Raw genomic sequence first — 25445 nt, 5'->3', positions numbered from 1 at the left:
AGACCAGCAGGACTGTGTGTGTGGACGGAGGGATTCTTGTCAATGATCCTAAAGTCCATTCATTCACGCACATGACATCAGTTGGGATACTAAGGCAAGCAAGAAGTGTTTAAATAGTGCTCACCAGTTGGTAGAGGCACAAAGGAGGAACACATCAATATGATTCCTCAAGAACTGGATCACCAATGATTACTAACCTAGCACAAGCCCATAGAGGACAGTTTATGAACACAATTTTGAGAGCTTGTAGTGTTTCTGGATTTCTATCATATAAAGTGACGTACTTGGGTACATAGCTTTGTTGGTCACAGGTGGCAGTTAGAATCTCTTTCTTGCAATATGAAAATACTATTCACCAATGTTGACCAATATACTGGATGCATAGCTCAATTTAAGGAAGGTTTCAATACAGTTTTCTCACATTAAGAAACGTATTGCTTTTAAAAGGTCAATCATCATACTCATACTAATTTGTCTCCCTCTGTAACCCTCTGTAATTCTTTGCAAAAAACACATCATTTTTTAAAATAAATAATAAATAATGTGAATAAATTCTGTAGTATACTTAAAAACAGTACTGTGTAGGTAATTTTTTCCCTTAGTTTTGCTAAATTAAGCTTCACTTCTGTCTCTGTTAAAATAGGGGATCAGTATGTGCCATGGCATTAAAAATGGTGTCTCAATTCAATTAATAAAACTGTGTGATAAAAACAAGGTCTCTGGCCAAAGCTGTAAACTAATTTCAGTTGCACTAATGTCAAGTACCACTGTCCGCTCTTATTAATAGAAAGGTATTGTCACAATTGCATGAGGAAATGCAGTTCATTGAGGGGAAGTAGGGAGTCGGTCCTTTTGCAACCTCAGCTGTGGCTATGCGTGATTCTTAGAGCACAGAGGGATATTTCTGGTTCCAGCATCCTCTCCGTGTCTCATCTAGGAGTGTTTCTGGGGTTGACCGGTTACATGCGGCAGCTGCGTCCGCATTGGCCCTGGGCTATCCAGGTCTGTGTACCTTTCCCTCCCTCTCCCTCTCCCTCTCCCTGCGTTTCAGCTCCTCCTTGTAGCAGTAGGAGCAAAAGTTTTCAGTTTCCGGCCGTCCGTAGAAGGAGCAGTTGTCCCTCTTGCACTGCTCCTGCTGGGGGCAGTAGAGAGCGCACCCGGCGCTGCGGCCTTTGGTTCTGTCGTTTTTGGGCCGCGTTCGCGGGGAGTCCTCATCAGCGAACTCCAGGCAGTCGCGGATATCGGCAGTGCCGAATCCGTTGGTGTAGGTGTGCGACTTGTGCCCGGCAGGCGTGCCGTAAACGAGGGACTGCGGCGTGTCCGCTGCGACGCTGCGGACCCCCCGGGCGGGGCTGTAGCTGTGGGAGGACAGGGTGCGGTTCTGCTGCGGGTAGGTGGCACAGGTCTTTAGGGTGCCGACCACAGGCCGGTACGGCTCTTCCCGCAAGCTGGAGGGCTGCAGGTTGACATCCCGCAGGTGGATGACGCTATGCCTCTGCACAGGCGGGGTATGGCTGTAGTGGGCGGACACGGGTACAGGCCCCACCCTCTTGATGCCCGGGGAGGAGAAGGGGGCGGGCGTAGGGCTCTGCCTCCCCAGGACCTTCGGGACCAGCTGGGAGCTGCGGCTCTGGTGCAGGACTGGGGAGCAGCTCTCGTTTGGCGAGCTGTCCGACCTGTCGGACCGCTCCTTCTGGAAGGCGCTCTCCTGTTCGGGCTTCTTCAAGGTCACCCCGTTGGATGGGGGTTTCTTCTCGGCCTCTTTCCTCTTCTGTTCCTGCTCGGTGCTGAAGCGCTCCTGGGCGCTGCTCAGGTAGAAGCTGATCATCTCCTCGTGGAACTGGTGCCGGTGGCTGGTCAGCAGCAGGCCGGCGAAGATGAACTTCCTCTCGCCCTGCATGGCCGCCCGCAAGATATTGACACTCAGCTTGACGTCCGTACTGTACTTCCACTGCTCCGAGGCCCGGTCACTGGCGGGCTTGCCTGGAGCCCCCGGCTTCTCGACGGGAGAGGCACCTGAGGTCCTATCGACAGGGGAGGGGCTGGTGGCCTTCTCGGAAGAAGTGGTGCTGGCGGACTGGCCCGAGTCCTCCTTGCTCCCCTTGCGGGTTTTGGAGTCCTTCTTCTTGGCCTTGGCTTCCCCGTTCTCCACACCGCGGGCATTGCTGGCGTTGGTCTTATTGATCTTCCCGTGGACTAACCCTCCCAGGCCCCCCATGTTCTTCTTCAGCTTGATGCCCAGGGACTTGCTGAGCGTCCCCAGCTTGTTGGCCACCGAGTCGGCGCGGTTCTTGTCCTTGCGCTGCTTGTCCTTGTCCTTGCCCGACTTGCCCCCGTTGACATTGGAGTTGCTGCAGACGGAATCGCGGTCCGAGTCCATGGAGTCGGCCAGGGACTGCACGTCCTCTCCTGCTGAGGCAGTGGGGGACTCCGGCTGAGCCAGGGGGGCCTGAGAGAGAGGGAACAAAAGAGTTTGAGAAAGGGAATGTGAAGGGAACAACGATGAGAACAAGGATAGATGAGAGGGGACAGAAAGGGATGTAGAGATCTTTAGCCATGATATGAGTTGCAGACATGACACAAAGCAGGGCCTGTTCCACAAAGCAGGATTAATGAGCTGGTTAACCACACTGAATAAAACCCTGAACACCCCATAATCTGGACTGAAGTAAAAAGGATTGTTTCAGGTTTTGTTGCAGTTATCTGGCTAACCCAGGTCTCCTTATTACTGGATGGATACTTTTTCCATGAGTTCCCAAGTTCCTAATAACAAAGTTATTGCTGGATTTCAGACATTGATCTGAACTGTAGTCAGGCTTTTCCCATGATGAGGCTCTTGGCAGTGTTTGCTGAAGCTGAGTGACTGTACTCAACAGCTCAATGGAGCATCCTCAATGGAAATACCATACTCTTTATGAAAGACCGAATGCTCTGCTGCTGTAAAAGACCTGAGGTCATTGCAGTGTAAGCTCAAACAAAGTGGTGAACACTTCACACCATTGTGTTTCGCACCAAGAGGGTATTGTAAATGTTTCAGGACCAGTTGTGTTAGTTAGTTAGTGAGGCTCCCAGTTGATTGCTGCCCTGGCAGAGTTGGAATTATTGATCAACATGATCAGAATTGCTGCAACTTGGGCAACTGTGCAGAAAGAAGAAAGTCACATACTGACACTAGGACAGTGTGGTATTTACTGTACAATGTACAGTACAAAATGTACAAATGTAACTGACTGTACTTTCTTCAATATCTACAGTTAAAACTGCTTGTTGGGCGTCTTGTAGAATAGCGCACCAAAGCTAAGGTTGTCACAGAGCAAAAACTCTGTGACAACAAGAAGTATATATTTACCCTTGGAGCATCAGCTGTGCTTCACTATTGACTGTATCACACAACATCAATCATTTCAAGGCTTTATATTTTTGGGCACTTCTATTTGAGCCTGGTACACAGAAGGTCACCTGAGGGCATTTATTCTTTTTCCAGGTTTGTCATTTCAGCAGAAAATGGAGGTGGATATTTATTTGGGGTCCAAACACCTCTAGAGAGTCAACACTCTGTAATTTTGGGCTTTATTACTTTTACACTATAGGCTGCAGTCCCAGGTTCAAATTTTGATGTTGCACATATTTGATGTAATGGTTTCAAATACATACTGTACATTCATTTCTGTATGTATTATGCAATATAATACATACAGTCAATTGAAAAATTCCTATGTGCAAAAAGGGCAACATATGGATGTAAACACCCTCAAATGAATGCTGTACTATTGTATGCATTGTTTTATTTCAAATTTCAAATGTGCTGGAGTACAGCACCAAAATGACTAAACCTATGTAACTGTCCCAATAATTTTGACATTTAACAGTGTAATTACTAATAATAACTATGTAATATTTATCATATTTTCTTAAGTACTTTAAAGTAGAGAGGAACACAGTTACTGTACCCTTGTTTCTGATGGGATTCTTATCCATGTTACATTCATGTAGCTGTGCAAAAGGTTTAATTTTGCTTCCAAGGACAGGATCAGACTAAAAGGGAAAAACAAAAAACATCACAATTAAGGCACTTAATTTAAACACAAAGAAACAGAATCTGATACACAAAGCATTATGACACAAGTTATGAGGTTGTGCCCTGCATTCGAACAAAAAAAAATCTGGGGATAAGACTAAACTCCTCCTGGAAACGAGAGGGCAGTAATCTTTACTCCAAACAGATGAAATTATAGAGCTTGGCATTGCCTGGAGCGCAACACAAAACAATAATCCTCCACAAGGCTATTTGTCTTCATCTTGTGCTCTCATTTTCAGTTCTTTGTTTCTTAGTGTATTGAGCACATACAGTAAGACTCCTTGCTGCGCTTTGTATAAAGAGCACATAATAGCTGGTAATTGACAGGAGCATTCAACGTAATCTTTATAAAAGGTTTTGGGATTAAGCATGTTGAGTACAATCAAAAAATGTAATTAAAGTACCTGTACAAATTCTAAAGAGTCAGCAGCATTGCGTCATCAACAAGTGTTGTGCTAACTTGTAGTGCAATTTCTAAGCAACTGTACTGACAACATATGCAATGCTAAAAGAAGAGTACAGATAGTACTCATGAAATAGACTCAAGCCTACAGCCTGTGCTGGAAAAACAGTCAGCATCCCCACTAGCCTAACTGCCCTGGGAAGCTTATTCTACCAGCAGACGACCAGAACAGACAGACAATTCTAGTATAGAGTATATGCTGAGTAAGTTCAACTAAGATATTTTCCTGGGTGAATTCTCATAGATCTACTGAGGGTTCAGAGGTTTGTTCTGTATGCATCATTAAGCATGTGATGTTCATGAACAAGACCTATGTCATCCTGTAAGAAAGCGATAGAACCTCGCACATAAGATGGACATGTGCATCAAGGCTGAGGATATACAACCAGTGTTGAAGGTTGCTGTACTGCAATCTTGTTTTGTTTCAGTGAGCTTCCCACTGAGCCGGCATGACATTCAATAAACTTTTACTTTTCTCCAGTAAAGTGTTTGCTGACTGTTATTTCTGCATTGTACTGACTTTGAATCCACTGGGAGAAGCTGGGTCCTAAGATTACGAACAGACCATTTGAAGAGCATCATCCTACTTAACCGTAACCGTTTGTACACACTCAGGTGCTACTCCATCTCTCCCTCCCTCCTCCCTTGCATGATGGCTTAGTGAGGATGGGGCTTACTTGGCGAGCTTGCCGTTGTCGTTGTCATCCTGCCCCCAGTCCCAGTCCCTGCCTGGGTCCACGGCAAAATGGAGGGAAAGCAACCTGTGCTCTGAGTCGGTCAGCGGGATAACGGCTGTAACAGAGCACAGGGGTCAGAGGTCAACCTGAGGGATGTCCATCACTAGGAGTAACTACACATAATCACAACTACATGTAAGTGCGCAGGTAATAACAGACTCACGGGCACTCATCCACCCAACCACAGATGCACAGGCACACAGACACACATACACACACACATACATGCATACACACAGGTATGCAAGCACACACGTTCACAGGAGCTCAACAGGCTCAGAGATGTGTTCTGTTGCTTCTGTTTTGGCATGGGGTATGGAGCTGGAGGAATCTTTTTTTGTTTATCATTGCACCACTCTTTTTCCCTTCTATGTTTGTTTCTCTGCAAAAACACTGTGCTGCTTTTGGTAGACTATCTGTGCTACTCTGGAAAGACATGGAAAACACAACCATGATGTGAACACTTGTTTCCTGAGAGGGTAGCATTAAGCACAGAATTCTCCTCCCCCTTTCACCTGACTGCACTTTACTGCAGCAGAGAGAGAGAGACATAAAGAGAGACAGAGGAGATAGAGAGTGGGAGAGAGAGAGAACCTTTCCTGTTCTGTCTGAGGACAGTCCAGCCCCACAGATACAGACATGGTACACACAGTACTGTACTGATAGCTCAGAGCTCTAGTTTCACACAGTACAGAAGATCTGACATTTTTTTCTTCTCTGAGTTAGCCTACTTGAAATAAGCTGCAGGGTGCGTGTGCATGAGTGTACATCGCAAACACACACACACACACACACACACACACACACACACACACAATGCACACAAATGCAGAAACAGACACACAAAAACACACTGCTCAATTAGCAGGAGACTTGATGTCCTACCCAAACTATCTAATTAAGATCTAAGGCTAATTGAAATGTAGACATTCCTTTGGCAGTTGAAGTATGGACTTATCAGCTCCTGGTGTATAAACCCATCACTTAAAAGTGTCTCACACATAATTTGGTCTCTATTCTTCTGTTTATCCTTGTCAGAGGAAAGCCTTTAGACGTCTAAAGCGTGTACCACAACTTGGAAGTTAACAAAACAATGAAAAGGAAACCATCACCAATTACCATTAATCTCTGAAATCCTCCGCCGAGATCTGTGCAGTAAACAGTAATTAAATGCGGCTAACATGTAAGGTGAGAATTCCTGTACGTGAACCAGGATGAACTTAATAACTCGCCCACTCGTGCGATATAAGGAAACAGAAGGAAGCAAAAGAGAGCTCCATCAGGAAGTCCCTGCGGTGCTGTCTGCACCTTGACATCCTGGATGTTAAATTATCGTTGATAATTCATAGAGGGGCGCGGTCATACATTGCCTGACAACCCCGCTCCTGACTGCGATTTCTCTAGCTCTCTCCGCCTCCCTCTTCCTACGCTCCAGTTAGATGTTTCCTCCTCTCCACTGTGGGGTTGAGATTGCTCCCCCCCCCCACCCCCACCCCTCCTCTCCATCTGCCCCAAAGCTGGCGCTAGGCAACTATGCAGTCATGGAGCGGTATACATCCTGACTGGCAGCTTCCTCAGAATGAACTGGCGGGTCAAAACTGCACAGCTGTATGTCTCCAGTGCATCCAAGGATAACTGAGTCATTCTCACATTTATAAGAGTTTCTGAACTAAAATCTCTTTTTTCTGTAAAATCTAATTTATTACAGATGGCAGCATGCAAACATGTCAGAGCTCATAAACGGCGACGGCCCGTGGGGTTAGCGGCTAGCCTCGCCGTGCCACCGGGGGGAACACGGCGTACACCTGTCTGCTGAGTAAATACTGTGATTATAACGTGAAGGTGCCAGCTGCGGGCGTAGCAGTCCAAAAAAACCCCACACTCCCTCCTCCTGAAGGCCTGAAGCTAATGCTGGGGCAATTACAGGCCCTGACTCATGTGTCTGCCTCGGCTCAACGCGAGGAGCGCAGCCAAGATAAAGCACAAACAATGATCGGAATATCGAGTTCCCTAAGTGCAGCTACGTATCAGTATGTGATATTTCACTGAAAAACAAAGTGAAATGTGACCCCCATGCTAAAAAAACATGGGTTTAAAAAAAAAAAAAAAACTGGATGGTGGCAAATGAGCCAGGTGCTCTGAGCGTGTCACGTGACTGAGGTGTGAAAAAAGGAAAGGCGTCACCACGGCAGAGAGGGGGTTGAGAGGGAGCGTTTCTGCGGGGGAGCTGACGGGAGGACAAAGCCGGGTCTGATGCCGAGTGCCATCGCAGGGTGTTAAACTGGGCCTCTGTCGGCGGCGGTGCGCGGTTCAGGCAGGGGGCAGCGCGACCTCGCTGCGAGGCCAGACGCAGGCGCCCATTCTGCAGCTGTCCGCCCCGCCCGCCCCTCCCCTCCCCGCAACACACGCTGCTCCGTTTTAGTTCCAGGGCCCGTGCCAGGCTCCGGCTGGCCCGTTCCCGTGCCAGAGCGGAGCGGCGGTCCGTGTTTACTATTCCCGCTGGCAGCCGCGCCGGCTTGTCCTCGGACAACCTTTCCTGGGCCGCGCTCGTGTCCATGACATCACGGGGCCTCTCGGAGACGCGGGCCGCGCGCCAGCGTTTCTTGGACAGTGTCTTTCCGAGCGGCGGGGGAGTGGGAGCGGGGGAGCGGGCTGCGGGATCGGGGGGAATAAAGACGTTTATAAAAACGACAGGTGCGCGGATGGCGATGTGTCTCAGTGGGGCTTTCTCTCCTTTATTGAAGCCTCCAGCGGTACTTATGGGCCGACATGGGGAACAGCATGGGAACTGATTCTAAAAACCTCAAGGACCTTTCAATTTTACTTTATCTAGCCTTCGAAAGCATTGCTCTTGAGAATGTCTACTTTAGAAATCCATGTGTTTGTGTTTAGCGTGTACTGTAAACATACCCTCCTGTGTGACATTATTTCAGGACAGGGTATCATTTTTTTAATTTCCCCAACATTCGATTGGGGCGTTTTCCATTTTTTGATTCTTTTGTTCTCAATCACTCTGGAAAATACCCACAGTGAAAAGCTGTGTAGACAGTCTTATTGGAAATGGCATCATACTTGGATTGGAGTGAATGAGAGATCCCATTATCCAGGAGATTTCAATGTTGCCTTTGACTCAGATACGAGACAGACATGCAGGGCAATGCCATAAGTAAATGAATAACAGTAATAACCATAATCCATCCATCCATCTAACCTGCTTATTCCTGGCCAGGGTCGTGGGGGGAGCTGGAGCCTATCCCAGCATGCATTGGGCGACAGGGGGGAATACACCCTGGACAGACTGCCTAATCCATTGCAGGGCAGTAATGATACAACATTGTTTTGCTGATTTTTCACAGCTTGGTCATGTCCATGTGACTCCCAAGCAACTGACCTGATAAAGGTGCTACCACTTGAGTTAATAAATGCACAAGGGGGAATAATTTATATACTGTGCTGTTATATTTTAGGTAAAATATATCAAACTATAGAAACTATAGTCCTCAAAATTGGTTATTGATGGATCGATTCTATTACTCACAAATCGTAATTCATTTGGAATATAATCCTTGTACATATATTTGGCTTGGTTGCGTGATATAATCCTACAACATTAGTTCTGACATGGCAATTTCAAAGCCTCATCACACTAGTAGACGCTAGCTTCGTGTTTATTCTTTGTTTACACAGGGGTGCCCTCTGGTGGATAGTATAAACTTTTAGTACGCACAGTGTGCATTTCCTAAACTAAATCTTTCAAAAGGCATCCACAAATGGACAGGTTTTCTAATTAATCACAGTTCAATGTTAATTGGTTCACATTGAACCACATTAGTTTGAAATGATCTGAGAAAATATTTATGTGTCACTGAAATTTAAATGTGCCAATTAACTGTTTAACTCCACAGTATCAGTCCATAAAATACACAGAATGTACTCAGTGAGCACTTTATTAGGTATTTATAAGACTTATTTTTTAGAATTCTGCTGTAGCCTATCCACTTAGAGTGAATAAGTAGATGTAATAAAGTTCCTAATAAAGTGCTCAGACAGCGTATATTACAACAGAACAGCCATGCCATATACTATACAGAATACCGTATACATATGTATTCGTAAATTACAAAGTTTCAAAACAAATGATGTTTCCACTATTAGTTACAGATATTACTTGCCTGTCTTGCTTTCAAGCCAGCGAAAAACAGACAAATTGTGTGCACTTTTCTCAAGATAAATATGACTATGTAAGGAATTGTCTGGCAGGTTGCAGCATTATTCAATGACAAGATTATCATTCAAGTGGTGTGTCCGTCTGTTATTTTTACAACAGTGATACTAAGTTGGAAGTTGAGTTTATGGTCATTCAATTATAATTCAGAGTTCTGCACTGGCCAATTCCCTATAACAAACAACAAACAAACAAATACACTTTTAAACAGACCTTCCGTGGCTGATGTCTATAAACCCCCATCTGATATCCACATGGTGATTTAGTGCACATGGATGTCGACTCCATATTGTCATTAAATGCAGGATGTATAAACATTCCTGGGACACGACACACTTTTGATTCCATCTTGAATAGATTAATTTAATAGGTATCAGAGTGAGGATGTCAGATTTTTGGGCTGAATCGTGCAGTTTTGGTGTAAAAATTTTTAGTTTATGGGAGAAGCAATTAAAAGTGTGAATTATGCCAAAAGGAACACCTGGATTTATTTTTATGTCCAATATAGAAATAGACCTATGAGATATATTTGAGCCAATTGCAGCAAAAATATACATATAAATATCTATACTGCGGCTGCTGTCATACAAGAGCTCTGTGTGTGTCTGTGTGTGTGTGTGTGTGTGTGTGTGTGTGTGTGTGTGTGTGTGTGTGTGAGCGTGCGTTCCTGAAAAGGAAATTCACATCATACAGTGGATAACTAGGGTGTATTTCATTTAATCTGATTTGGTTTACGTTAAAGAGGAAAATCCTCTTGATGTGTCACAAACCATCATTTTTCTCATAAGAAAATGTATGCACTCTGTAGAAATGAGCTTAGTGCTGTGTTATTATAAAGCAAGAGATTCCATTTTTTTCCAAGTTGAGAATATATTTCTAATGAAATAACATATGCAAAATGTCATTTAAAATTTTCATTATTTAAGATTATATTAAGCTTGGTATTTTCTTATATAGTCAGTGGAGGCACAAAAATGAGGCTTTAAGGTAAAGTTAGGTAAGGTTAAGTCCAATTGCTGTGATAATCATCTATCACACATAATACTACAGCATCACACATAATGACATGAGGGTATCACTGATCGTGACTAAAATCAGGAAACCTGATTAATTAAGCTTAAACAGGTTCAAGATGATTATCACTGTAAAGGTGTATGGCACTCTTGAAACAATTACCCGCAAACACAAGCACTGGCACTGCATGTGGAAGGATCTGACTGTGGAAGCTGCCATGACAGACAGCAAACAGAGATGGGCGCGCATGTAGAAACGGGCGTGGTTTGTGGCTTACGCTGTTACTCTGAATCTGGGTCTGAATTGGGTCTGCGGCTCTTCAGGACCAGGGTTGCCCACCCCCTCGGTTAGGCTGTGCCCCATCTGCTCTTAACGGTGATGGACCCACCTATCAGGCAGTAGCTGAAGATCTCATAACCCAGCGGAGCAGGGGGATGTGTGTAAGCTCTTTCTGCAGTGTGGCCCAATACCTCATTTCTGATGCTAAAACAGGAAGCAGCCTGCCTGCAACCCCCCACTCCCACTGCCCACATTGCAGAAGGAGAAGTGGGCCACGTTGTTCTGTGGTGAAATATTGCAGGACATCGTGTGCACATTTCCCACGCCTTTCCTCCACGCGGAACCCTAAACTGTACTCCTGATTCACCAACACAGGTAGCACTGTGGCAAAAATGCAAGAATTTCTCCACAGTCTCTATTTTCTACTCTGTGATTCACACAGCATATAACAGGGTTCCCAGCGCCAATTGGAAAAATATCTCCTTCTTACATCAGCTGGTATCTCGGAGGAGCCTGGTGAGGACTGCAGATAGAAGACTTAGCTTTTGAGCTATCCATTTCACCAGTTGATATTAAGTCGCTCCCTGATGATTATATATACTATATTTCAGGTGCTCAAAAAGCCCATCCCCCGACGCATGTAATTACCCAGTGTTTTCACATGTGACAAGGCATGTGACCAAAGACACAACTGAGCATGTCCAGTGAGAGAAACTATTACGCTTCCTGGTGCCCTCTGTGGTGGAATTTCCCCCTATAGGTCTTTACTGCTGACTCTGCACTGTTCAAAGCTGGCTAATGATATAGCCAGGAATGACCCTAGTGATGTATAATCGGTCATCATGTCCTGTTTACCCTGCGCTTGGAGCGAAGGCCTTCATAAGCTGGCACATTGTTCAGCCACATCTCACTTCTACAGCTGTTCTGTGTGTCCGCTCTCTGCACTGTCACTGTGTTATATCGCACATGCTGTTCTGACCTCATCACTCATTATAAGTTATTAGATCATTTTAACAGCATACAGAGCACATCAGTCACCTACCTTATGGATGAACGGTAGATAAAACATTTCAAATTGACACATATTCTGAAGAGACGTATTTCCAGTTATGAACACAAACACGTAAAAATCCCCCATAGCCACTCATTTATGTCTTTGGAGCTTCCATGTTGAACATAATCCTTCATCAGTGACTGCAATGCAATTAACTGCAATGCAAGACGGCGACTGCCACTATTGTACCTGCAATCCACCAGGATATCACACAGAAATATCATCTTTCATTAATCACCTTCCAATCCCTCTGGTGTTTTCATTACATTGCAGATGATATTACAAAGCATTCCTACATTAATATAAATAAATCTGGAATGATCATGGTAAAGTGCACTCATGGGCTGACAATAGCCTGGATATTGTCCAGTAAGATATTGCTGACAGTTTGGGGATCCTTGGTTACTGCATACACGGTGCTGTTCTCTGAGCTGCATTATAGTATTTCTGTGACATACACAGTTACTGCATCTCAGAGAAACTTCATGGGAGATATCGCCCTCTTCTGGTTAAATACAGTATACAGTATTTAATTCACCCATTCCGTTTACAGCAGACTAAATATGTTTTTAAAGTAAAATCAGATCTTGCCCTTTTTATTAACTTACCTAATTATATACTGGTCGGTGCTGCTCAGCCTGTATCTTGTGCTATGCTTTGACTGGTGAGCCAGCCCCTCATATAGTGGTGATTGGATGGTCTTTTGAATTCATTTTTTTCAAACTCAGTCTGTAGCATGCTATGTACAGTGAATGGGCTTTATCCTTCATGGTCTTAATCATGAGTCAGTGATTGTTCAGGCAGTACCCCGCTTTGTTCTGTTATCGATCAGTCTGCACCTTCAATCAATTTAATCGCTTACCTTGGTTACACTTTGGTCTGGGATGATTGGTCAGAGCATACTTTGGGTAGTGGTGATTGGTCAGTGCATACTTTGGGTAGTGGTGATTGGTCAGTGCATACCTTGTTCTCGGTTTTGGTCCTTCTGCTCCATGGACACCAGAGCGGAGAAGTGGGCCTGGTCGTAGGCCAGCACCAAGGGGGAACAGTGGCAGCGGTTTGGGGGAACCTCCAGCGGCAGATATAGGCCTCCAAATGGGATAGGAGCAAAGGCTACAATGATAAGATTAATAAACAACATGTAAATGTGAAAAATGGTGAGGCCTATAAATAAATCAACTGAATAATTAACCTGGAAATTATGAGCAATCAGCTGTCTGAAAACAAATATTAACCACAGAATTTATAAATTGCTGTGCAACGCATATTCAAAGATCTTGATTCAAATAATTCCAGGCGGTCAGGAAGGAGGTTCAGATGGATATCATTTAGTATATTTGGCTGCATATACTGCATATGCTGTTCTTCCCCTTTAAGTAAGAAGAAGACTCATTCATTCAGAAGGATGAGTAAAAAGTAGACTCATTCCAATCCCTTAGCTTTCTCCTCTTTTTCCTTTTATTTTCTCCTTTTCTTGCGCCTAGCTCCACCCTACAGGAGAAGATAGGTAACGAAAAATCGGGGAAATCGATAACATGAATCAGGCTAATGGAATGTCCTTGCTCCTTCAAACATCAGTTTGAAGCCACGTCAGTTACAGACGTGGCAGATGGGGAGACGTTGATCATTTCTACGTTAGGCTTTCCAAAAGATTACTTCTGGATTAATTTAAGGTGTTGCAATGTCCTTAAAGATGGCGGACCTCAATCGATTTTCGGGTCAGGAGCAAGGAAAGGAAAAAGAATAAATGATCAGAATGATCCACATGAGCTAAGCATGCCCTTATTTTACCTTTGGACTCTAACTTGGTGAATGTCAGATTTAAGATTGATTTGAGTCATGTTACCAAGGGATCATGAACATGAAAAATATCTGCACTTCTAAACACAATTACATTGATTGCAAAATGCAACCCCTCCTCGGCAAATGCAAAACACCCCTGCACACCACAGCAAGACTCCAGTACAACACACAATGGACTCTATGTGAGAACAGCCTTGAGCTGGGAATTCTATGTAAATCTGGACAATAATGCAAACAGAATGACTGGATTCTTTTTGATGATTATTTCTCTTTGAAGGTTTCTTTTTGAATGTTCAAATGTCATTTTGCTAGGTTCTGACATATTTAAAATATATGCATAAAAAACAGCAAATCAAAGATATCCAATATCTATATAAATAAGCATTCATAGCTGCATACTATGAGTGACATAAACTATCAGACTACAAAGTATTGCAGGCTCCAGTTTATGTAAAAGGCCAAGTGGTAAAAAATGTAAGTCAGTTACTATGAATACTTTTCTGAAGTCTTATGAATGACTGCAGGCTTGATTTCCAGACTGCTTGCCATCGTTTAACTGTCATCAGGCCCTTGGAGGAAGGTGCTTAGATTGAATACACTAGATCATTGAGATGGATAATGCAGGTAATAATAAATAGCATGTAAATTGAGGTCTATATTACAGCAGTCACCCTGGATACTGTGAGGATTACTGATAAAAATATTAATTATCTTATGAGCAGGAAACCCCATGTACTGTACTGTGAGCCAGGCCATTGCTATAGGGAACAAGTCCATCAGGCAGACCTACAGTGTCTAATTGAAACTGAGTCTTTTAAGATTTCTTGGCTCCCATACAAAGAGTAGACATATTACTTGGGTGTTTCCTCTTGTCCAGGCTAAATCCTGAATAATTCCATTTGGAAATATAAATAGCTCCTTCTCCACTTTAACTGATTCAAGACACTTTGGCGTAGAATGCCTCCTGCTTCCTGTTTAGAAAGCTGGGTGAGGGCTTATTTGTGTCTGCTTTTGAAGTAATGCCTACCCCCCCCACCTCCCAACTCCTTAATTCAACCTGAAACAGAAGTGATATGACATATACCTACACAAGTGAAACAGACCTTTCGGGGGAATTTTTGAACAACACGCCCACTGGTAGACAATGACATAAAATCTACATTCAAACTGCCTTCCAGGAAGTGGATGAAAAATGCTGCTCTCACAACCGTTTCAGCTGCTTTAATTTTGCGTTCTGAGATGCATCAGGGATCCTGCATAAGGACCGTGTGGATTCCCACCTTCTCCGCCGGAGTCTCGGAGCACGGTGTCGGCGACCACCACGATGGGTCTGCGCAGGACGTGGGCCAGCACGAACACGTGGAACTCCTCCAGGCTCTCGTACACGGGATCCTCCGAATTATCCACCCTGCGGCACACAGCCAACCTGTTACACTTTGTCGGGCCCCACCCCAGGGTGTCCTGTCCCACTCCGGGCTGTGCTCTTCTGCTCTGGGCTGTGCTCTCCTGCTCTGGGCTGTACTCTCCTGCTCTGGGCTGTACTCTCCTGCTCTGGGCTGTGCTCTCCTGCTCTGGGCTGTACTCTCCTGCTCTGGGCTGTGCTCTCCTGCTCTGGGCTGTGCTCTCCTGCTCTGGGCTGTGCTGTACTGCTCTGGGCTGTGCTCTCCTGCTCTGGGCTGTACTCTCCTGCTCTGGGCTGTGCTCTCCTGCTCTGGGCTGTGCTCTCCCACTCCAGGCTGTGCTCTCCTGCTCTGGCCTGTGCTCTCCTGCTCTGGCCTGTGCTCTCCTGCTCTGGCCTGTGCTCTCCTGCTCTGGCCTGTGCTCTCCTGCTCTGGGCTGTGCTCTCCCGCTCCAGGCGGTGCTCTCCTGCTCTGGCCTGTGCTCTCCTGCTCTGGGCTGTGCTCTCCTGCTCAGGGCTGTGCTCTCCCGCTCCAGGCTGTGCTCTCCTGCTCTGGCCTGTGCTCTCCTGCTCTGGGCTGTGCTCTCCTGCTCTGGACTGTGCTCTCCTGCTCTGGCCTGTGCTCTCCTGCTCTGGACTGTGCTCTCCTGCTCTGGGCTGTGCTCTCCTGCTCTGGCCTGTCCTATTCCAGAGTTCAACCTCTGGCTTTACTCTGCATCGTTCACAGTCTGTTTCACCACAAACTCACAAATACAGTAGTGTACACCAGGGGCTTTCAACCGGTTTTGAGGACTCCCAGCATTGCTCAAATTCATCCTCATCATATGTTATATATTGTAAAGGTATTTACAAAGATTGTGAACAGGGGGTGGGGGTTAGGGAGTGGACAGGGAGAGGACAATGCAGTCAGAGACCGACAGAGGAAAGTGCAATTAACTTTTAAAAATACCAGGGTCTACACTGCCATACCTTGTCGTTCTCATTATATTTTTAAAGAATCAAAAATTGGCATTAATTGAAATTGTTTTGCAAAAATAAGAATTTAACACAGAATTTGTTTAGTTACATGCACACATCAAGCCCACAGCCCTCATTCACTTTTATCCCAATACCCTGTTAAACACTGATGACACCTGCAGGCCATGGTCTATGCAGAACATAGCATACAGTGGGGTCAAAAAGTCTGAGACCACTATCTTTTCATTTCAAATTATATTATCAGCAAAAGAATTTGAATGAAAAGTGGAATATTTCAGAAATGTACATGGATTTCAGAATTTCTTAGTATTCGGTATGTCCCCCTTTTGCTTTAATGGTGCACATGAGCTGTCATGGACTCCACAAATCAGTGCAAAACCTGATGATTCATGTTATCCCAGCATTATTTGACAATGTTCCAAATAGCATCTTGTGATGTTACTGAATACTTGGCTTTTGTCAGTCTTCAAGTGTCCCTGTAAATGTTCAATGGGCTTGAGGTCAGGTGATTGTAGCTTGTGCAGCACTCCTTGCTTTTTTTGGTCTTCGAGTAGGTCTTGCAAAGCTTTGAAATAACTTTAATTTGTACAGTTGTCCAGACTCAGGTGCTTGGCATGTTGGAGGCGGCAAGTCACAACATGTTTTTACAATAAAATAACAGCAGAAACAGCCATGACCAATGGGGACAAACCCAAAAATAAGAAGAAATAAAGAATGAAACAGAACAATGAACACAACCTCTGAGTATTTCTTCAGGGATTACTAAATGACTATTTCCAGTGACATGAGTTCAGCTCCAGTGTTGTGGGGTTGAGGTTCCAGCTCATTACTCAAACAAAGAACACCTGCTATCTGACATCACACAAGTTTAAACTGTTTCCACCCCCGCTCATTGGAGTGCTTTTGACATTCAGGATGCAAGAGCTTAAGCTAAGTTTTGATACAGCTCGAAGCTGGTTGACTAGTTCAGACCAGCTCCAAGATGGACATTGGTTTAACTGGTTGACCAGTTCAGACCAGCTACTGGCTTGACATGGTTGACCAGCTACCAGACAAGCTACCAGCACTAGCAGGTTTTCCAGCTCAGAGCTGGTAAGACCAGCTCAGACCAGTTTATGGCCATGCTGGTTGACCAGCTCATACCCAGCAAGACCAGGTTATGACCGGCTTAGCTAGGTCAATTTTCAAGATGGTCAAGCTGGCATAGCTGGATTTTACATAGCCATGAGACATGACCAGACTACAGTCACAAAAATAAAAATATCTGGCAAGGCCCATGACTCCATTATTCCACATTATCAGACTGCATTAACAATCAACACTTAATTTCCTATAGTTACTTGCATTACCAACAATTATGAATTAATTTTCCAAAGTCATCCCAGAATATCCAATTGGCAAGTGAAGAATTACCACCTGATTTATTTCCCCCCACAATTATCTTTGTCTAGGCCTGTAGCGTAGTGGTTAAGGTAAATGACTGGGACACACAAGGTCAGTGGTTCTAATCCCGGTCTAGCCACAATAAGATCCGCACAGCCGTTGGGCCCTTGAGCAAGGCCCTTAACCCTGCATTGCTCCGGGGGAGGATTGTCTCCTGCTTAGTCTAATCAACTGTACGTCGCTCTGGATAAGAGCGTCTGCCAAACGCCAATAATGTAATGTCTATATGCTACAATTTCCAGACACTATTAACCATAGTAATGCAACTCCATCTCCCACAAATACCAAATTCTATTTCCCCCATTACTTTCTGTTTTAGTCTAGACTCTACATCTATGGTCTTTTTCATTTTGATTCCTTAGTGATTTCCTTTTGTAATGTTATTTAAATCCGACCAAGCGTGTTTGCACTTACATGTACTGTATGTACTATGTGTGTGTGTGCGCGCGTGTGTATGAGTGTATGTTTGTGTATGTGTGTCTGTGTATGTGTGTGTATGTGTATGTGTGTGTGTGTGTGCTTTCTCTTACCCCCCACCGGTGTTTCCGGTCTTGCTGAAGTGCGTGCGTGGCTCACTGGAGGCGAGTTTCAGCAGCTCATTCCACTCTTTCTCCCATTCCTCTTCTGTGTACACCAGTCCCGACTGGGCACGCAAACAGAGCCATTACACACATACAGACAGAAAGGATCATTACATACATACACACACAGGAACACATACTGTATACACCCAATTACAACCACATAGACATAGTATACACCCAATTACAACCACACAGACATAGTACACACCCAATTACAACCACACAGACATAGTACACACCAGTGGAGGCTGGTGACTTCCAGAATTGAGGAGGCCATTTTTTTCCGCTTGCTCACTTCACTCGCGATGGAATGTTCCCTGTTCTCTTATCTGTCTTTGTGCTGGCCAAAGGCATACTATTTGGAGTGTAAGCTACAGTCAGAAAGTTCTGGCTGATGAAATTCATTGTGCAGAGCTTAGCCTTGTGCCTTCCTGAAGAAATGACATTGCTGTAAGTCTATGAGCCTGCCTGATAATTAAGCTGAGAAATGACATTTGGATGTAATATAAATGCCAAGTGAACATGTGTAAAAGGCAGGAATTTTAATTATGTAGTTAAAAACAATTTTGTTTAGCTTACATTTTTCATTCTTCTACAGCTTCAACATGTAATCACCAATTTAATCAAGTTTAGCATATAAAAAAGATAAGATAACACTTTCTTTATCATATGTAGTTTTATTCAATATATTTAATATAAAATATGTAAAAATATGGTTCCAGTTGGCTTTATTTAACGTTAACGTTATCCACTAGAGGGCAGCACTCTATTCGTATTTAGAGTGAATTTCCTCACAGAGCAACAATTCGGTAATTTGATATGGAAGATTATTAAATTGACTTGTAATAAAACGAAATGGACTACATTAAAAATAAAACTGTTCAATAAATCCCAAATGGTGTCTAACATGACCTATTGAATGTCATTCTCACTCCCTAGTATCTGGAATCTGCATATCTCCAGCCCAAGATCTCAAATTGCGCTAGAATCTCGCCGACTTCCGAGGTAGTTTTAAGCAAAAGTGTTTGGCCAAATGAGCTATAAACTCCAGGGATGATAGCCAGGGGTGTTCTCTAAATGTCCTGAAAAGCACAAGTTGATAGGACACTCGTAGCCACTATGGCGAGTGTTTGTTTGACTGAAGTGACTAGCGAATTCTCAAAATGGCTTCTGTGTTGAATAGGAAAGGAAAGGATAGTTGATTCCAAATGAACCAGTAGCATGTGATTGGACGAACAAAATGTCAATCTTTCAGCCCTGGACACAATGCATGGTGAGGCCTGGCCTCCGTTGCCCACCCATTTTCAGTGATCTGGCCAATCACATATTGGCATGAAAAAAAATGCATTACATTGACTTCTATGAAAAGCTAATTTCCTAGGGGAGGCCTGGCCTCCCTTATACAAACTGATAGGGAAATCTGGCCTGTTGCTTTACAATTGCAATATTGGGTTTTAGCCATGGGAAAATTTAGATTTATGAACAAAACTAAAATAATATGAATATAAAAAATAAAAAATATGTTTTTTGTTAAAATAAATAAATAAAATAAATATATTTATTGTTTTTTTTAAATCTCTCTCTTCTCTCAAATTATTGGGGAGGCCAGGCCTCCTCCACCTCTATGGAGGAGCCTCCACTGGTACACACCCAATTACAACCACACAGACATAGTACATACCCAATTACAACCACACAGACATAGTATACACCCAATTACAACCACACAGACATAGTATACTCCCAATTACAACCACACAGACATAGTACACACCCAATTACAACCACACAGACAAAGTACACACCCAATTACAACCACACAGACAAAGTACACACCCAATTACAACCACACAGACATAGTACACACCCAATTACAACCACATAGACATAGTACACACACACCCGGCCATTCCTGAGTACACAAGTGACCAGCACACACACCAACACACGCACAGCACACACACCAGCACACGCTCAGAACACACACCAGCTCACACACCAACACACGAACAGCACACACACCAGCACACACTCAACACACACACCAGCACACACTCAGCACACACACCAGCACACGCTCAGAACACACACCAGCTCACACACCAACACACGAACAGCACACACACTCAGCACACACTCAGCACACACACTCAGCACACACACTCAGCACACACACTCAGCACACACTCAGCACACACACCAGCACACACCCAGCACACACACTCAGCACACACACTCAGCACACACACCAGCACACACAGTCAGCACACGCTCAGCACACACTCAGCACACACTCAGCACACACACTCAGCACACACACTCAGCACACACTCAGCACACAGTCAGCACACGCTCAGCACACACACTCAGCACACACACTCAGCACACACTCAGCACACACACCAGCACACACTCAGCACACACACCAGCTCACACACCAACACACGAACAGCACACACACTCAGCACACACTCAGCACACACACTCAGCACACACACCAGCACACACACTCAGCACACACACTCAGCACACACACTCAGCACACACACTCAGCACACACTCAGCACACACACCAGCACACACTCAGCACACACACTCAGCACACACTCAGCACACAGTCAGCACACGCTCAGCACACACACTCAGCACACACACTCAGCACACACACCAGCACACACACTCAGCACACACTCAGCACACACACTCAGCACACACTCAGCACACACACCAGCACACACTCAGCACACACACTCAGCATACACTCAGCACACAGTCAGCACACGCTCAGCACACACACTCAGCACACAGACCAGCACACACTCAGTACACAACTCAGAACAGAACATTGCCAAACTCAGAGTGCCAACCCATTTTTAACATGTCTGCCACCAAGTCTGTGATTTTGGCACTGTAACTGTTACCTCTCAGAATTCAGTTCTGACTCCATTACCCACAATACCCACATTCCACTACTGCCATAATACTTAATTGTTGCACAAGAAAGCTCCGGGAGCCTAGCTGATGGCTTCTAGCTCCTAGAAGGAACATTTAAAGGACTGGAATTTCATTTTCATTCAAGATGGCAGACCTCGACTGATTTCTGGGTCAGGCAAAGAACAAGGAGTTAGGAGTGGAAAAATAAGCTAATGAGCCCATGGTGTTTAGTCGGGTAGGTGGGGATGAGTCAGACGTTACTGACCTCCTTGTTCTGCTGGGTCTGCTGCCATCTCCACCTCCTCTTCAGAGCCTCTCTCTCCGCCCCACTCTTCATCATCGCATACAGAGACTTCCTCAGCACCAGATCTCTGTCGTGGAAACCCCACATCCCTGCATGCGCAAACACAAAAACACACAGATACACTTTCTGTTAAGGTTATTGGAATGTGTGGATACAGTTAATACACATTGTAGTACCACAAATTGTCTCTCTACAACAAAGATAATCAACTCTGGCCCTCAAATCCAAATCCAGCCCTGGTTTTCTCCTGGGTAATTAGTACTACCGATTGGCCAGACAGTCTTTTACCCTTCACAAGCACACTCCACAAACCAGTAGTTTCTGATACTTGCTCTATATTATTATACACATTTGTCTGAAATAAATTATGCACACTGACAATCATGACATGCATAGAATTAGGATCAATTACTGCTTCCTGTGTAATCCTTAGCATATAGACATTACCTTTGGGAAGTACAGTAGAAAAATATAACAGTAGACTAGGGATTATCAAATCTGGCCCTCAAATCCAAATCCTGGCCTGGTTTTCTTTTCTCCCGGGTGATTAACTGACCAATTATTGCTACTGATTGGCCAGACTGTCTTCACACCTGATTCCCAAGTAAAGGGAGGGTGGAAAATCAGCAGTTCTCAGCCAGGAACCGTGAGTTGATGATCCCTGCATAAGATCTTAACCTGACAGTAATCTCTCATAGCTGCTCCCTTAGGCCTGATCTGCCAGCAGTACTGCAAGCTTCAGGCAGGGGGCATCCTAGAGTTCCTGTAGAAACATTTGGAGACAGAACAGACTCGGTGGAAAGGAACACCTGGCTCACCTAAAGAGGCTGCGTGCAATAGGCAGTTCCCGTCCCCTGTCGTGGCCAATGGGAGTAGCCGTTTACAGCTGGAACACATGGTGGACCACCAGTTCAGACGTCCTGCAGAAAGGGCACAAACAATCTGTAAGGGTAATTTTCTTAATTGATTCTTAATTGACAATGTGTGTCAACACAAAGACAATCATGTGATTAAAAATAACCTTTTATTTTTAATCTATCCTGATTACTATTAGACCACTTTCTGAATTAAGTGCTTACTAGGAGTCTTTCTCTGTCTCTCTCCCAGCAGACAGACAGCCTTTGACCTTAATGTCTCTGCTTCTCCTATAAGGGGGTAGCTAGCACATTCTGGTCAACAAGGGGTAATCAGAAGACAAAATAATGATAAATGTTAGTGGCCAGCTTCATGTCTTTTTGTTTTGGTAAAGCCCCCTCTTCTGGGAGAAAGTACTGAAAACTGTATATAAGTCTTACTATGTCTGATTCAAATCAGAAAGGCGGTAAGCTTTCTCACTTTCTGTTATTTCTTTGCACATGAATACGAAAGTTAAACTCAAGTATAGCTATCGTTGTTTTTACTGGGATCTGTTTCATCAGACGATGCTCACCTGTGAAATGTTAAACAGGGAATTTTCCCTTACAAAACACATATTATTCAGAATGACACGGTGAAACTAAACGAGTAACACTCGGGTTGCTAGCAGGCCCGAACATCTGCCGTACATTTAAACAGAGGGCCTTCAACCCCATTCATGTAATCGACTGTACTGTAGCCGTTATTTGCATGAGTGTGTCATCTGTAGATTAAGTATTAAGCCCCATCTGTAGCTGGCATATTGGACATTCATTGAATATTCATAGGATATTATGAAAGACTGTTGACAACTGTCTCTCTAATTTACTCTCTGCTCTTTGTGAGGAGTCGTCGATCTCCTTCTTCCATTCCCTTTCACACTATATCTGCTGCACTTATTACTCTGGTACTCTCGAATCCACCCTCTCTCTATTCCCTTTATTAAACAAGCGCACTTTGTTAAAAGACTAATTTCACTGAATCAGATATGCTAATATTTTGCCATTCTGCACCCAGGCAGGAAAGAGTGAGCCTGCAGAATTAGGTTAGGATGTACCTGCTTCACAGAAATGGCTTTATGCCCTGTCTTATTACAATAAAAAGCCCTTCAGTGAACGGTCTACTGCGCAGAAAAAGAAGCACTATATTTTATTAAGGGTGATGTGGAAGCTCGTTTCGCGGCGGTGTGGGGGAGGCATTTCATCATTTAGCGATGTCCTTGGCGGGGGAAGAGGAGGACAGCCTTTTGCTGAGAGCTGCCAGCCAGGGCGCCCAGCTGAGGCTGCTGCAGAGATTTTAAGGAAGAACAGGCTCCTCTGGGCCCCCAGAGGATTGGACCCTCCCTCCTACACCTGATCCAGGTCCAAATAGGAGAGCTCACCATGCTCATGACTGGTGTGGGGGGCATTAAACCTCCTTAAAATCTGACCCGGGCCTTTAGGATGGCAAATGTGCCTTTGGGCTGGCACACTCAGACTCTCTGGAGGCCTGGGGTTCATTCCAGTTGCTTATTTTAACTTCCGTTCTCCTTGTTCCCTCCTGACCCGGAGGGAACATCGCAGGGCACACACACCATTCACTCACACACTCATACCTACGGGCAATTTAGACTCTGCAATCAGCCTAACCTGCATGTCTTTGGACTGTGGGAGGAAACCGGAGTACCCGGAGGAAACCCACACAGACACGGGGAGAACATGCAAACTCCACACAGAGAGGCCCCTGCCGATGGGGATTTGAACCCAGGACCTCCTTGCTGTGAGGGGGCAGTGCTACCCACTGCACCATCCGTGCCGCCTATTTGATAATATAACATTATCATATATTATTGGATGCTTATGCAATATTTATGGTATATTATAAAAAACAGATTGTAGACAAGTTGTATTTTTAGCCACATGGCTGTAAAAAAAATCCTGCAATTACATCTTGTAGAACAACAGACATACACAGAAATAAATTAAAACATACATTCCCACACACGTAAATGTACAACGTAACATATGCAGCACAAACAAGTACAACACAAATACGCAGTGCACACAAACACAAGGCACAGGAGGCCGGGTACTGACCGGCCTGCTCCAGAGCGGCCATGGTGGCCTGCTCGATGAGGTCCTTCTCGATGAAGCAGCGGAAGTCCTCGCTGTACACGCTGAGGTCGGGCAGCTGGAAGGTGTAGATGGGCATCTCCAGGGGCAGCTGCTCGCTGTTGCACTCGCTGGCCACGTGAGAACGGGCCAGGGACACGATGGCCGAGCTGGCGTGGGAGATGCCTCGAGACAGACGCTTCTCTGGAGGGGGCGAGGAAAACAAGCACTGATCACAGCAAAGCTTTCCCTGCTGTAAGATCCAGCTACGCCAGCTTGACCATCTTGAAAATTGAGCTGGTCAAGCTGGCCATAAGCTGGTCTAGCTGGGTATGGGCTGGTCAACCAGCTACTAGCTGTTTTCAAAACATAGCATGAGCTGTTTTTGTTTCAGTAGGACTGCTCCACAAACAAACAAATCAATCAATAAAGAAACAGATCAATCATTCAGTCAGAGCAGTCAGGTGGGGTAGTATATCGGTTTGAGCGAACCACCACTGGAAAACATGAACTAGACACGTTGAGGATGGGAAATTAAAAACATATCTGTCACTAGGTTATTTGAAAAAGCATTGACTGTAATTGTTATTGGGTTGTGTGGATTTATGGTCATTGACATGTACTTCATCGGAATCCCTTTGCTTTAAAGCAAATCAGCAACTGTTAGAACCACACCATCATTCAACTACGCCTTCAAAAACAGACCCTGGAGCCAGAAAGGTGGCATAGTTCAATCACATCATGCATTACTGCGTTCTGCTCATAAACAAATACCTCAGGCTCTTAAAATGCAAATCAGGAAACAATTCCTGAAACAGGAAGCAAATGAGAACCAAATGATACTCTCAATTTACCATCCTCTACATTAATAGTTCATGTTTTTCCAGTGGAGGTTCCTATCAGACAGAAAACATCAATGGAGGCCAGTTTATAGTCCAGCGACTAAGTGTCCCTCGAATAAAATCGTACAATATCCATGAACGTTCTTGTGGTCCTTGTCCTTATAAGCATAAAAGCACTCCAGTCGGCCATCCATTGCATGTCGTCAGACGCAAAGACACTATAATCAGGCCTTGAGAAAAAAATCTGTGTCGTTGACTATGTTTGCATATGTAACTTAACCTCCTGAGACCCAGGACAAATTTTCAAAAAAATATTTTATTTCA

General features: G+C 44.6%; 1 protein-coding gene across 1 annotated transcript in view; it reads right to left on the bottom strand.

Moving 5' to 3' along the window:
• Positions 1 to 563: 563 nt before the first annotated feature.
• Positions 564 to 25445, bottom strand: part of LOC133131000 (OTU domain-containing protein 7A-like) — a 70747-nt gene continuing 45865 nt past the window's right edge. Inside the window, exons 6-14 of the mRNA XM_061246068.1 lie at positions 24265 to 24483; positions 22114 to 22215; positions 21257 to 21384; positions 18004 to 18116; positions 14934 to 15061; positions 12814 to 12963; positions 5219 to 5333; positions 3951 to 4035; positions 564 to 2449 (exon numbers count right to left, since the gene is read on the bottom strand). Coding sequence (XP_061102052.1) covers positions 995 to 2449; positions 3951 to 4035; positions 5219 to 5333; positions 12814 to 12963; positions 14934 to 15061; positions 18004 to 18116; positions 21257 to 21384; positions 22114 to 22215; positions 24265 to 24483 — 2495 coding nt within the window. The 3' untranslated portion in view covers positions 564 to 994. The remainder of the gene's footprint in view (positions 2450 to 3950; positions 4036 to 5218; positions 5334 to 12813; positions 12964 to 14933; positions 15062 to 18003; positions 18117 to 21256; positions 21385 to 22113; positions 22216 to 24264; positions 24484 to 25445) is intronic.

The sequence above is a fragment of the Conger conger genome, chromosome 6 (genome assembly GCF_963514075.1).
Source record: "Conger conger chromosome 6, fConCon1.1, whole genome shotgun sequence".
NCBI lineage: Eukaryota > Metazoa > Chordata > Actinopteri > Anguilliformes > Congridae > Conger > Conger conger.
The sequence above is the reverse complement of the archived record's forward strand: the minus strand, read 5'-3'. Positions and strand labels throughout refer to the sequence as shown.